The 15294-nt window shown below is 38.3% G+C and overlaps 1 protein-coding gene across 1 annotated transcript in view; it reads right to left on the reverse strand.

Annotated features, from left to right (window-relative positions):
• ITGA11 (integrin subunit alpha 11) overlaps positions 1 to 15294 on the reverse strand; it is a 218526-nt gene that overhangs the window by 80702 nt on the left and 122530 nt on the right. Inside the window, exons 8-10 of the mRNA XM_074234488.1 lie at positions 7467 to 7611; positions 6260 to 6425; positions 2844 to 2914 (exon numbers count right to left, since the gene is read on the reverse strand). Of these exons, the coding sequence (XP_074090589.1) occupies positions 2844 to 2914; positions 6260 to 6425; positions 7467 to 7611 (382 nt within the window). The remainder of the gene's footprint in view (positions 1 to 2843; positions 2915 to 6259; positions 6426 to 7466; positions 7612 to 15294) is intronic.

The raw sequence follows: 15294 nt of genomic DNA on the forward strand, positions 1-15294 counted from the left end.
AAGACCTAGAACAATGCCAGAAACTGTGCATCTTTAGAACTTCATTCTAAGGTCTTTAAAAGTCCCTCCCCCTTAAAATAATTAAAGGATTTGAAATGAAAATGCATTTTTGTTCCTTCAAGTCCTTATAGGCTAACACTGGAATTGCCTCAATAGCATTTCCAATACAAAAACCAAAAGCCTGGTAAGCAAATGATTGGAGGAGAATGTAAGAGGACACCAAGGACAAACTTTATCCAGAAGGAACTTTAATAGAATAGCTTGTATGGACAGGATATCAGGAGGAATAAGAGAGTCAGCTTGCATCTTTGAGCACTCCACACGTGTAGCCATTAAGTTTGATCATCTGGTTTAGGAGGATTTAAGGAAAAAAGTCATTCAGATAGAACTACTTGTTGAGTCTCCTCAAAGAACTGAATTCAGTTCTAATCTTGACTCTGCCAGAAACTTGCTGAGCAAGTCTCTTGACTTCTCTTAGTCTCAGTTTCCTCATACATAAAATGGGGAAAATACTTGGCTCTACCCCAAAAGACTATGTATGTATATATATATATATATATATATATATATATATAGATAGAGAGAGAGAGAGAGAGAGAGAGAGAGAGAGAGATCAGTTCAATTTGTTTTCCTTATTCAATGAACAAAATAACCAAGGCATTCTGGATATGGAAGAAAATCTGGGAATGTACTGTAACTTTGGTTGTTTCCCCATTGAGTTCTTTACATTCCAGGCTTCCCCTCTCATCAGTTTAGGAATTTCTACTTTGGTCTTATCTGAAATCATGGCAAAAATGTTTTCCCAATTTTACAATGTCAGGCACTGGCGAATGGTGCAATGTTGAGTCAAAAGACTTATGCTCTGGGGGCGGCTAGGTGGCAGTGGATAGAGCATCAGCCCTGGAGTCAGGAGTACCTGAGTTCAAATCCGACCTCAAACACTTAATAATTACCTAGCTGTGTGGCCTTGGGTAAGCCACTTAACCCCATTTGCCTTGCAAAAGCCTAAAAAAAACTTCTACTCTGTATGTATCTACTTCTGATGTAACATGTGACCTTTGGGGAAGTCACTTAAATTTCTCAAACAAAAGATCATTGGGCTTTAAAAGGAACAATAACTTATGCCCTAAATACTTTGTGAGGATCCACTGAAATAATATTTATAAAATATTTAACATAATGACTGAGATATAGCATCTATAAATGCTTTGCTGCTCCTCCTCACACTACTTTGCATTTGCTGCTTTGTCTGCTTTCAACTTCACAGAATACAACGCCTCTCCCAGGTTAAGCTCATCAACTCTACCTCCCACAACCTCTGGGCTGGAACTGGACCCTCAGCTCACTCCACTTTGCATTTGCCTCTCTGCCTGGTTTCAGCGTCATGGAGCAACATGCCTCAGTGCTAGGTACCCCTTGGTATCTCATTTCCTTTCCCACTTTCCTGCCTCCTTTTGTATGTTGTCTTCCCTCTCCCCCTCACCCAACCCTCCCATTAGATTATAAGTACCTTGAGGACAAGAATTGTATCCCTAGCACTTAGCACAGTGCCTGTGCTAAGAGATATTTACTGGATTCAATAAACAAAATTAAAGATAGCATAAAGACTCTTTAAGACTACAAGTCTTAAAGCTGCAGGGCAGCTAGGTGGCACAGTGAATAGAGCACTGGGCCTGGAGTCAGGAGTACCTGGGTTCAAATCCAATCTCAGACACTAAATAATTACCTAGCTGTGTGGCCTTGGGCAAGCCACTTTAACCCCGTTTGCCTTGCAAAAACCTAAAAGAAAAAAAAAGACTACAAGTTGCAAAATATTTATGAAATATGCATTGATAGAGGATATTTCCTACCATTTTGAAACCATAAATCTAGACCACTACTAAAAAATTAGATATATATGGTTATATATCAGATATATATATATCTGATATATATCTTTTATATATATATGTATATCTATATGTATCAGAGGATATAGCAAATTATAACAAGGATCAAATGAGAGAATGAATGTAAAAATATTATTATTATTATTATTATTTTTTTAGGTTTTTGCAAGGCAAACGGGGTTAAGTGGTTTGCCCAAGGCCACACAGCAAGGTAATTATTAAGTGTCTGAGACCGGATTTGAACCCAGGTACTCCTGACTCCAAGGCCGGTACTTTATCCACTATGCCACCTAGCTGCCCCTGAATGTGAAAATATTTTTAAATAAACAGAGGACTTACTGCAAGTTTTAATGAAAGCTATTATAATTCCTCTGCAAAGTGATAGACTATGCTCATAACATGGGGCACAAGCATAAAGATAGAATATAAGAATATGCCTTGGAAAGTGGTACACAAAATGTAACTGAGGAAGAGTGTGTACACAAATATACTTGTACCATCCATAGACCCAAAGCATATGCAAAAACTGCTCAAATAGGGATTCACACACAGGTATATATAGAACAACTGTGAACTCAGAGGTAACATACACATATAGCACTCAGGCATATACACAAAGTGGGTACCAGTACAGAAGCTTAGATTTAGAGTTGAAAAGGAAATTCAAATGGTTCTAAGTCCATTGATTTTAAAATGAGGAAATTGAGGTTCAGGGAGGAGATTTTTGCTTAAAAATCACATAGGTTGTGTGGGAAACCTGAACTTTGAACCCAGGTTATTGACTCCTTATCCAGTAGGTTTTACTCTCCTTTGTATCAAATATTATCTGTAACTCATCCCAGTGGTTTCTGAGCATCACAAGTTTCTTCATGGAAGGTGGGGGAAGAGAGAAACCCAGAGAGACTAAAAATAGAAAAAAAAAGAGAGCCTTAAAGGGAAATTTCAAGCCCTTACCTCTACTACATGTGAGGAAAATCCCGTCTGTGACATTTCTAGTCCAAAGGATGTTTCGTTCTTATTAGTGCCTAAAGCAGAAGGAGGAATGGATCGTTAGACCTGAGATGAGAGTGAGTGGATCTAGTCTATTGCTTTATAACTTCCATGAGAGATGTTTCTAAGGCTCGAGACTGTCTAAAGGTAGCCAGCTCCTGGAGTCCTAGTCTCAAGAGTGCTAATAAACGGAGAGAATACAAATCTGGTTAAGGTGAGGGGGTGGGTTGAGTATGTAGGGATGTCGGCTGGAAACCTTAATGTATGACAGTACCTAGGAGGAGAAAAATGAGAAAACTCACTGTGTAGAACCTTAGCCTCTTTGGACTAACTCCTTTATAGTCACTCTGAGACCTCAGACTTCCTTCATTGTTTACATTCATTAGGCCATTTCCCAGTCCAGGAGGCCTGCAGAATGAGTCTATCAGTCAACAATCAATTATGATTGTTGGCACTGTGCTAAATGCTTTAGATACAAAGAAAGGCAAAAAAACATGGTCCCATTCTCAAGAAACTCCATTCTAATGTAGAGATAACATGAAGATAACTATGTACATACATACACAATATATACAGTGTAAATGGAAAATACTCTCTGAAGAAAGAGATTACGAGTGGGGGCCAGGGGCCAGGACTAGAAAAAGGGAATAGTCACCTGCAGAGGCCAAGGTTGAGTTCAGGCTTGAAGGAAGGCAGGAAAGCTAGGACTAGGAGGTGAGTAAGGACAGGATTTCAACCATGGGAGATGGCCTGCTCAAATGCATGGAGTTGGGAGATGGAGCTTTATAAAGAGGAACACCAGGACAGGCCAGTTTAGTTGTCTATGGTAGAGAATGTGGAGGGGGAATCCAGTGGAAAAAGACTAAAAGATGGAAGGGGTCATATTCTTAAAGACTTTTAAATGCCACACAGGATTTTATATTTGGTCTTGAAAGTTATAGGGCACCTCTGGTATTAACTGAATTGGGGGTGACACGGTGGAGCCTGCATGTTGGAAAAATCTCTTTGGTGTCTGAATGAAAGATGGATTGGAATGGGCAGATGGACAAATTAGAAGTCAGTCAATAAACATTTATTAAGCACCTACTGTATTCCAGACACTAGTCTGAATTCTGGGGCTACAGGGAGGGAGGCAGAGACAAGGGAATGAAATACAAGGGTGGTGGCTATGTGAGTAGAGAAAAAGGGTCATGCATGGGAAATGTTATGGAAGTTAAAAATGATAAAATCTGACCATGATTTGAATATGAATCAAATCCAGATCAAGTCTTCTGTCTGTTCTCAATGTCTCTTCAACTTTGTCTCTTACCACCATCCTAGATGCCTTTAGATTGTGAGCTTTTTGAGGGTAGAGACTATCTTTTGCCTTTTTTATAACCTCACAGTGTGTGTGGTACATAGTAGGTGATTAATAAATGTTTATTGACTGACTGGTATCTCCGTCCCTCCATATACTCTGTCATGGGAATTAAGTTGAATTGCCTTTGGTTTTTGCCCTTTAGATTGTCCTAGCAGCTCAAGGTCACCTCTTCCAGGAAGTCTTCTCTGATTAGTCTCACTTATTCTTCAAATCATCTACCTGTTCCATGCCCTGCCCTGCTTCTTCCAAGGCTTTTTACAGCATCCCTGACAGGTGGTTATCCTATCTTCTCTTTTGTGGTGATTCTAAGCATTATTTCACCGGAGCCTCCTGAGGGACATTTCATCTAACTACATCCCTTGGCAGCCTTTAACAAGTAGCCATGTCAGGGTTCCTCTCTATTCTTCAATTTCCTCTTTTACAAAATGGAGGCAGTGTTATTTATCTTATTTGCCCCTGGGGACTTGGTATTTGTAAGTATCTGCTGAGATTAGGATTTGTAAAAAAAAATCTTCTAAATGAATAAAATGTAATAAAAATGAAAGGATTATCATTCTCTTTCCATATCTTTCACCTATTTAGACTCAGTTTCTACATATGCCAATTCTATTTAGTCAGTACACATTCTCCAGTCTAGGGCCAAATCTGTCCTCTATTGTGATATATCTCTATTCCCAGGCATCATAGGCTTGATTACACTTGGTTGGACAAAGAACTCCAGGAACCCTGTTCTAAGTACCCTGGGGTGCTGCTCAAGTCTATGTTATCCCTCTGGCCTGAAAGACACTTGGGGATCTAGTCCTAGCCTTGTCACTCCTAAGCTGTGGTACCTTGAACAAATCATAGAATCACAGAAAATCAGATAGAAGGGAACTATTTAGTCCAGAGGTTATTAAATTAGATACCAGATTCCTTCAGATTCTATAGACAGATTTTAGGGAGTTTGTGAACTTAGATGGGAAAAAATCCCTCCATCTCTATTTTCACTAACCTCTAACTGGCATTTATCATTTCTCTTAACTTTATATTGAAAGTAGTAAACTACAGTATTATTAGCAGTACCTATGACTTTGTCACTAATAGAAATCACAGATATTTTCATATCATATCATATTATAACTATTAAAGATATCATTTTTGCTCATCACTAATTTGAAAATTTCAGAGATACCTTTAAGAAGCTTTATTGTTGTTGTTCATCATTTCTTACTCTTCATAACCCCTTTTGGGATTTTCCTAGCAAAAATCCTAAAATGGTTTACTATATCCTTTTCTAGCTAAGTGGTGCAGTGCTTAGAGTGCCAACTCTGAGGTAAGGAAGACTCAACTTTCATGAATTCAAATCTGGCCACAGACCCTTCTAACTGTGTAACCCTGGACAAGTCACTAAATCCTATTGGCCTTATTTCCTCATCTATCAAATAGGCTGTAGAAAGGAATGACAAATCAAGAAAACCCCAAATGGGTCACAAAGAGTCAGACATGACTGAACAACAACCACAACTATTAAAGGAATATTCATCTTTACATGTAACTACCAGTGTGATTGTTAACATGCAGGCTCACGACCCTACTTTCATTGGCAATTTATACATTTCTTTGTAAAGCACTGACTGAGTTCTGTCCCTATATATTTGCCTTATTTATCACCGAACTTGGATTATAAACTTCTCAAGGGCAAGGACATTGTCTTGAGAACTGTTCCTTTAGTATCTCTCTTCTGCCCTGTGTCTGGCCCTTGTGTACCCAACAATTCTCATCTAAATTGGATCTATGGAAATTAAATCCTATTTTTAATGTGATAAAATACCTGGTTATATAAAGAAATCCTGCAGACCACCTTTTCAGAAAAGTGAGGGTGCCTATTCTTTGCAGCATGAATTACAAAATGCCAGCCTTTCTAAATCCATTTGTTTTTTAATTCAGGTTTCCCTATTTAGATATGTTTACATGGATGTCCAACTGGTACATGGTTCTTTGCTCTTCTTGAAAGTATTTTCTGGGAATTGGTATCACTTACCTTCCAGGCTGAAAATCCTGTCCCCCAGAGCATCCACGATATCCTTCAGGGCTGCCTCGTCTGTGACGTTGAAAAAGTGCTTGTCATCAGGGTCACTGGCTATGTATTTGATTTCATTCAGAAAGGCTTCTGGGTTGATGCCCCTTCGATTATAGTAGCCAAGGACCTACAAGGGGTAGGAGGGGCCATAACATAGAGCGTTTTTTCCAATACCCCCATTCTCACAGGCCATTGGGCAAACTGAAAGGGTTTCAATCCCCCCCCCCCCCCAGACTTATGGGTTCCGTAAGTTTACATTAGACTGGTATATTAGAAATGGTACCATATGTCAGGGGAATAAAGGTTCATTGGATCATAGAATCATGGAATTAGGGATTTATAAACATGATAGAATCAAATAGTCATAGCTCCAGAACTAAAAGAAATATCAGAAATTATTTAATTCAGTCCCTACAACTTAAAAATTAAGAAATATTCTCAGTGAACAGCTAGGTGGTACAGTAGATAGAGCATTGGGCTTGGAGTCAGGAAGAACTGAGTTCAAATGTAATTCAGACATTTATTAGCTGTGTGACCTTGAGCAAGTCATTTAATATCTGCCTCAGTTTTCTTATCTGCAAAAATGGGTATTATAATGATAATACCCATCTCCCAGGATTTTTGAGAGGATCAAGTAAGATAATAGTCTGACCCCCTTCCCCAAGATGGCAAACAATCTACAGGTTCTGATATATGTGTAATCATGTAAAACATATTTCCAAGAACTTTAGCATCAGTCTGCCACAGTTGTTCCTTCTTACCCACATTAGATTCCTTGGTGGTTTAGAATGAATGAATGGAAAAAAATTATGAAGGGTTTGTTGTGTGTCCAGTGCTAGGGATATAAATGTAAAATTGAAACAATCCTTACCCTCACGGGGCTTACATTCAGATAGAAGAGGCAATACAAATAGGGGAGTGGTGACCAGGGAAGGAAGTTAGGGTCTGGGAAGTCACAGAAAAGCTCAAGAGGAGAGTGGATTAGACTTCAAAGGTAGGGGCATTGGCTTCAGAAATACCAATGTTACCTGGAGCTAGCCCTTCAGTACTTTCCTATTAACACATAGCCTTTCAGCATAATGAGACCTTGATTGAAGAAGGGGAGGAGTTCAGGATGGAATGAAGTTTTAATGGAAGTGAAGAGAGAATGGGTACAAGAAAGACTTACAGCCACAGCATATCGAGTTACGTTATCCTTCTCACTGTCCTCAATGACCTTCTCCAGATCTGGGCTGTCATGGGACTCTCCATCTGTGATAACAATCATCACCTTCTTAGCTCCCTTCCTTCCTCCTTTCTGGAAAGCCTCCGAGCTAGAAACAGAAAGGTCTAGTCAGAGGAGGAAGGGCCTGGGGTGTGGTGATGGGGTATCTGTCCCTCCAGCCCTCAAGAGACACAGGGAAGAGAATGAGAATGTGATCCCATGTAAATAATCACAGTAATTCCATATCCTCCTATAAAATCCAACTCTGATGCCTCATTGTGGTGAGGAGGCAACCCTAGGCTTGGAGGAAAGGCTTAACTTTCATGGGTTCCTTTGGCAGTCTGGGGAAGCCTATGGACACTTATACACAAAATAAAATACATAGGATTACCAAGGAAATCAACTACATTGAAATTGTTATCAAAAATTCTTTTTTTAATACTGTTTTTCATATGGAATGGCTCTCTGGAAGAGGAAGGGGGAGAGATACTTAAGATAACTATGGTAATATAAGAAAGAAAATATCAATGAAATTAAATTTTAAAAGCTGAAAAAAACTTTAAAAAAGTTATGGAAGTTAAGAATCCATGGTTTAGAAGGTTATAGTTTATAACATTGTTTTGTAAATTCAGATTGGCTCTACCAATCAATCAATCAGCAAGGATTTATTAAGTAACTCCTATGTGCCAAACACTTTACAAATATCATCTCATTTAATCCTCATAACAATCCTGGGAGGTAGGTGTTATTATTATCCATTTTTAAATAGATACAGAACTGAAGTAGACAGAGGTTAAGTGACTTGCTCAAGGTCACTCTGCTGTTAAATGTCTGAAACTGGATTTGAATTCATATCTTTCTGACTCCAGGCCCAGAGCTCTGTCTGCTCAGTGACTTAGCTGCCTTCCATACAAATACAAAAGTGAAACAATCTCTAATCTCAAGGAGTTTGTATATTAACAAGGAAGACTGCATATACATTCATATATAACATACAAAATACATACATTCTCTCACACACACATATATATATATACACTCAAAATATATGCATATAATTATATAAAACGAGATAAATAACAAATGAAAATGAGTTACATATCTTATTGTTAGAGAGGCACAGAAGTGAGCAGCGGGGGGAAAGACTTCTTGTAGAAGCTAGTACTCAAGCTGAGTCTTGAAGGAAGATAGGAATTCTCTGAGGCGGAGGTGAAGAGGGAGTGTATTTCAAACAGAAAGATGGCCACAGCCAAGGCTTGGGGACCAGAATTGACCAGTTTTGGATGAAGAACAGGGAGGAGGTCAGTTTATCTAGATTACAGAATTCAGTAAGGGGAGTGCAATGAGGCTGAAAGATAAGTTAGGATTAAGTTGTGAAAGGAAGGAGGAAGGAAGCAAACATTTATTAAACACCTACTATATATCAGAACTAGTCCCACTGGAGAAGAAAATGGCAAGCCACTCTAGTATCTTTGCCAAGAAAGCAGACAGTATGGTCCTTGGGATTATAAAGAGTAGCTAAACAAGAACCATGTGCCATTTGATCCTTGCACAACAAATCTGTGAGGTAGGTATTATTATTATTATTATTTACATTTTTACCATTGAGGAAACTGAGGCAAACAGATGTTCAGTGACTTCTCCAGGGTTATACTGTGAGTGTCTGGGGCTGGATTTGATTTCAGGTTTTCTTTTCTTTTTTAAATTTTATTTATTTAATGCAATGGGGTTAAGTGAGTTGTCCAAGGTCACACAGCTAGACAGTTATTAAGTGTCTGAGGCCAGATTTGAAGTCAGGTCCTCCTGATTCCAGGGCCGGTGTTCTATCCACTGCACCACCTAACCACCCCTTCAGGTTTTCTTTACTCTATAGTTAGCATTCTATCTGCTGAACCACCTAGCTTAAAAGTCAAACAGAATAATTTTATATTTTATCCCCGAGGCAATAGGGAACTAATGGAGTTGATTGAGTAAAGGTTAGATAAGTTCAAATCTGTTGTTCATTGATGATGCTTTGATGATGCTGATGCTTTGTGGCATCATTTAGTGTTTTATTTATTTTTTATTTTTTTAGATTTTTGCAAGGCAAATGTGGTTAAGTGGCTTTCCCAAGGCCACACAGCTAGGTAATTATTAAGCGTCTGAGACCGGATTTGAACCCTGACTCCAGGGCTAGTGCTTTATCCACTACACCATGTAGCCACCCCCTGGTGTTTTATTTTTTGAGAGAAAAATCATATCCTTAAGGAAAAAAATAAAATATAAGAGATAGCAAAATTACATAATACATAATATAATTTTTTTTAATTGAAGGTAATAGTGTTTGGTCTTTGTTTAAATTCCACAATTCTTTCTTTGGAAACAGATGGTGTTCTCCATCACAGACAGCCTAATATCGGTACTGATTATTGCACTGATGAAATGAGCAGGTCCATTAAGGTTGATCAACAACCCATTTTGTGTTTTCTTAACAAAGATACTGGAGTGGTTTTGCCCAGTTTCATTTTATAGATGAGGAAATGGAGGCAAAAAAGCTTAAGTGATTTGCCCGGGGCTCACACACAGTTAGTGTCCAAGTCTGGATTTGAACCCAGGTCTTCCTGACTGAAGACCTGACAGCTTTCTTCACTTTGCCACCTAGCTGCCTCCAGATCTGTACTTGAGAATCACTTTAGCAGCTGTGTGGAAAATGAAACAGAATGGAATGGGAAAAATGGTTTGAATGGGAACATATGATTGTTATCTCAGGACCAGACTAGTTACATTCTGAGAAGCTTATCATTAGATTTCTGGCCACTACATTTATGTTCCAACCCCTTCCTGACTTTTTTATGTCCACAATAACTTTTAGAACCATCTGGAAGACCAACTTGTGGCCTGCAGTGCTGAGGCAAGCACAAGTGTTAGGAAATATTTCAAGAAGAAATATTATTGTATGTATCATGTGGATTTGAAATCAGTGATGCCATTATTTTACTAGGGTCTCCACTTGTTCATATTATCTAATTATCTTAGAACAGGGATTGATCACCTTAAAAAGTGAAATGTCAGGGTTCTGGCTTGTTTCCTTCAGTCATTCTGTGGAGGTGAGAAGGGAGGTACGGAGGAAAGGGCAAACTACACACTGACATCTACTTCTCATAAATCTGGATGCTCCTATATTGATGCAAACAGCAGTGCTGTGGCATGATTGTGGCAACTAGCCCTATTGTTCATGTTATCTTTGGCATAAATTTCATAGATTGCCAGTCACTGTCTGAAACCCTAAACTTTTTGAGGGCATAGATATGGCTTGTTCAACCTATTCTTTGTCTGGGTGTCTCAGTTGATAAGAATACTGGATTTGGATTTAGGAAAACCAATGTTAAGATTCTGCTTTAGGCATTTACAAGCTATGTGACTTAATCCCTAGCTGCCTCAGTGTCCTCTGTAAAATGGGAATAATGCCACCTACCATCCAGGGTTGCTGTGAAGATTAAATGAGATGCTATTTATAAATCAATTTATAAGCCTTAAAGTACTACATAAATACCAGTTATTATTATTACTTACTATCATTACCATTTTACCAGCATCAAATATCTTCAAAGGCATACTTCATGTAGGGCTAGATCTTGGAATACTAGGAGATGAGCTATAAAGAAATGAGAATACTACTAATCCCTTCTATTTGCGTCTCTTTTTATTTTCAAAGTAAATTATCAAATGAGTTCATCTTTTAAATGATCATCACATTTTAAAACATTATGCAAGACATGAAAAGAAGCCATAAGTAATGTGCATCTAAACATATCCTAGAAATAATCTCTTTTGGAAATATGGACAAAAAGATTGCCAACTTTATAGAACAGAAACCCTTAACCCCACAATTTTGGACTTAGCAATGAGAGTATACAGTAACAAGAAGCAGTGGGCTATCATGACTAGAGTGTTGGCTTTGCAGTCAGGGAGATGAATATGATTATTTCATATTAGCAGAAGATAAACCTTACATCTGGAAATAGTCTTAGAAACATAGCCTTTGTTAATTGACCACAGCCAACTCTTGATTTTCTGCACTAATGATGGGGGGGAGATGCAGAAACTTCAGAATAGTAAAGTTCCAAACCACTTATATTTGGAAGCCTGAATTCATCTCTCTCCCCTCCCTGTCATGCTTACATATCTATAATGTGTATAATAATGACATTTATAGAGTGCTTTGAGGTTTTCAAGTTGCTTTCCAAATATTCTTATATTATCCTCCCCCAAATCCTGGAAAGTAATTATTTTTATTATCCCTATCTTAGGGATTAGGTGGTTGTTATTGTTAGTCCTTCATTCTTGAAGAACACTGTCACATCAGGGAAGTGATACCATGACATTCAAGTCAATTGGATTTAAATGAGGGTGTGGATTAGGAACTGAAGCAGACAGAAATGACTTGCCCAGAGTCATATTGTTAGTGTCTGAGGTCATATTACTCAGGTCCTCCTGACTTCAGGGCTGGTTCTTTATCCACTGTGCCACCTAGCTGTCCCAAGATCACAAAGAGTAGCAAAGCTGAGACAAACGGTCACATTTCCTAACTTCTAGTTGAGTGTCTCTGGAACAGCTTTGTCAAGTGGGTGTAATAATATCTACCTTTTCTATTTCATAAGACTTCTGATAGGATCAAAGGAAATAATTAGTAGGGAAATATTTTGAAAAGTATAAACACAATATATATTACTCAATTGGCTAGTTTTAAAAAAGTATCTTCTTGTGCTTTATACAAATTCAAGAATGAGAGTCCCTGGAATTTAAGGACTTTCTTTTCTCACATGCGATGCCTTGAATTTTTGATCTCTTTGTTCCTATGGCAACATATTACAGTTCCTTGCGCACAGTAGACATTAATCAATGTTTCTTGAATCAAATTGAATTATTATTACATAGACTGTTAGCAGTCTAGGACTTAGCGAAGCATTTGAAGAAAACAGAGTTGATAATACTATAGTCAGAAAATAGATTGACCCTGAACAAGTTGTATTCGATAAAATAATGAATAATAAATAAAAAAATAAAAAAATTTTGCAGGGGGAAAATACATATTTGCTGAAAAATAATATTGTTTATTGACTATACTCATTTTATACAATCCAGATTTTGAAAGGAAAAAAAAAGCCCTCTCTTTATTTGGATAATATATTGCCCTTCTGTTCTTAGAATAAAAAAATTACCTTATTTCAGTGCACCAAAATATTTGTTGTGACTAGTTCTTGGACCCTTGGGGAAGGAGGAGAGGGTTTTTCTAATATGACATGTAATGCAATTTGGGGCTAAAAATGTGCAGGTTATAGTTGAACCTTGTATGAAGTGGCAATTCCTGTGAGCCACTTTAATGGTCCAAAACATCTGGTGAGTCATATGCTAAACATCTGTCTGGACTTTGTTGGAATTGGTGTCTGGTGCTAATGAGGCCAAGGGAGTGGGTTTGATTCAGGTATGAGCTAATTAGCTTTGAACAGAGAACTTCACTCTTCCTCACTAGCCCTGTGGTCTACTCATATGTGTATCCTTCAAGTTACCAGGGCAGAGGATGGTGGGCAACTGAGAAAAAGGATGGGGATGACTCAACACTACATCTCCCCCACTATTAGCAAAACAACTGCCAGAATAAATTGTTCTAACTGTGAGTTTTCACACAAGGATGATGTTTGCTGAGGAATACCTTAGAACCAGTCTCTGTATATCTAGTTTTAGCCAACCATGCTTATTAATATAGTAAGTCAGTGGCCATGATAATCCAAGATGGCACAGTGGGTAGAGTACTGGCCCTGAAATCAGAAGGACCTGAGTTCAAATCCAACCTCAGACATTAGTTGTGTGACCTTGGGCAAGTCACTTAGCCCTGAATGCCTCGCATCCAGGGCCATTTCCAGTCATCCTGATTCATATCTGGTCACTGGACCCAGATGGCTCTGGAGGAAAAAGTGATTCTGGTGACTTAGCACAGCATCCTCTCACTCAAAATCCAAGTCACGTACTTGTCATGACATCATTTCCCTGAAGTCTTGGACTTCTTCAAAGAATGAAGGACAGATATTAAAGCCAGCGAATGAGAGGCAAAGGTAGGCTAGAGGGAGCTCTCCTGAGCTCCCAGGATAGAAGTGCTCTGGAAAATACTTTAGTCCACAGTCTTGTTTAAGATTTCCAGTTTCTGCTCAGCAGATATTTCATCATATTCATTGATGAGGGTGCCAGGCTTGTGGTAAAATTCTGTCTCTGATATGTTGTAGCTAGGAGATCACAGGCATATCGTTAGCCTTTTTAAGCCTCAGCTTCCTTATTTGTAAAATTGAGATAATAATACTGTATGCTTACCACTTGTCTCCCAGGATTGTGATATGGCTTAGATGAGATAATGTTTATAAAATGCTCTGCAAAGTTTGAAGTGCTATATAAATTCCAGCTAGTATTGTATATTAAATAGTTTGCATTATATATTGTTCTTATTATTGTAGTGTAATGAGATCTAAGTACAGAAAAGTGGGATTTGGTAACCTGAATGTGAATCAGGTTCTTTGCTACAGACATATGCAAAAGTTAGAAAAATAAAAATGTTAGAAACAAAAAAACAAAACCAAAAGTTAGAAACCATAAAATTAATAGATCAAAGACCAAGTTACAAGCCAGTTACCTAGGTGGTACAGGGGGGATAGAGCATTGGAACCAAAGTTAGGAAGATCTGAGTTCAAATGCTGCCTTAAGATGCTTATTAGCTGTGTGACCCTGACCATATCACTTAAACTATTTGCCTCAGTTTCCTCATCTATAAAATGGAATCAGAATATTACCTTTCTCAAAGGGAGATATTATTTATTATTATTATTATTATTATTGAAGGGACCTCAGAGGTCTGCCAATACAACCACCTCATTTTACAGCTAAGCAAACTGAGTAACAGAAAAGTTAAGTGATTTTTCCTAGGTCAAGTGTAAAAGGTGAGAGTTCAATCTGTATCCCCTGACTTTAACCAAGTTTTCCTTCTACTCCAATATGTGGATACACCCTTGTGATGAAATTCTGACATAAAAGATACTTGCCCACGGGGGAAGCTTGGAACTAATAATAATAATCACATAAATTAGTATTTATATAGTTATGCAAAGCACTTAAGCTAGATTTTCTGGATGCCCACAGTTGACTTCATATTACAATGTAAGCTCAACCATTTTTATTTTTTAATGGCACATAGGAAATGTTTAATAAAAACTTGTTACTTGCCTGGATGAATTTATTAAAATGGTGGAGGAGCAGGGAGCCCACAAAATGTGATAGGACTTCATTTGCCTCCTAGAGATTCCCTAGTATTGGCCAATGACTAGACTTTTTGGGTAGCATACATTTAAGAGGTAGGTATAGATTATGTTCCCACTTAGTCCATACCTACTTCCTAGATGAATGCTGCCCAACAAGCTAAGTTATTGCTCAATACCAGAGCCATCCCTGATGACAATGGGACATGGATGGAGGAGCTGTATAGGCTTCTCTCTCCAATTCTGAATCTTGATTACTTTTCATCATCCTTTGACTGGAAGGTTCAACCTTATGGTCCTTGATCTTAGGCTAACCAAGCTACCAATTTGGGGGTTTCTCTCATAGAGGACTAAGGAAGCTCCCTCTGCCATGTGGATTATCATCTGTCCTACCAACTCCTGATCTTAAAATTGCTTGGGATCATAGAGCCAACAGGTATCAGAGGTAGGACTTGAAACCAGGTCTTTCTGACACCTGAGGCTGGTTCTTTGCATTCACTCTGCCTTGTTGC

The sequence above is a fragment of the Macrotis lagotis genome, chromosome 4, assembly GCF_037893015.1.
Source record: "Macrotis lagotis isolate mMagLag1 chromosome 4, bilby.v1.9.chrom.fasta, whole genome shotgun sequence".
NCBI lineage: Eukaryota > Metazoa > Chordata > Mammalia > Peramelemorphia > Peramelidae > Macrotis > Macrotis lagotis.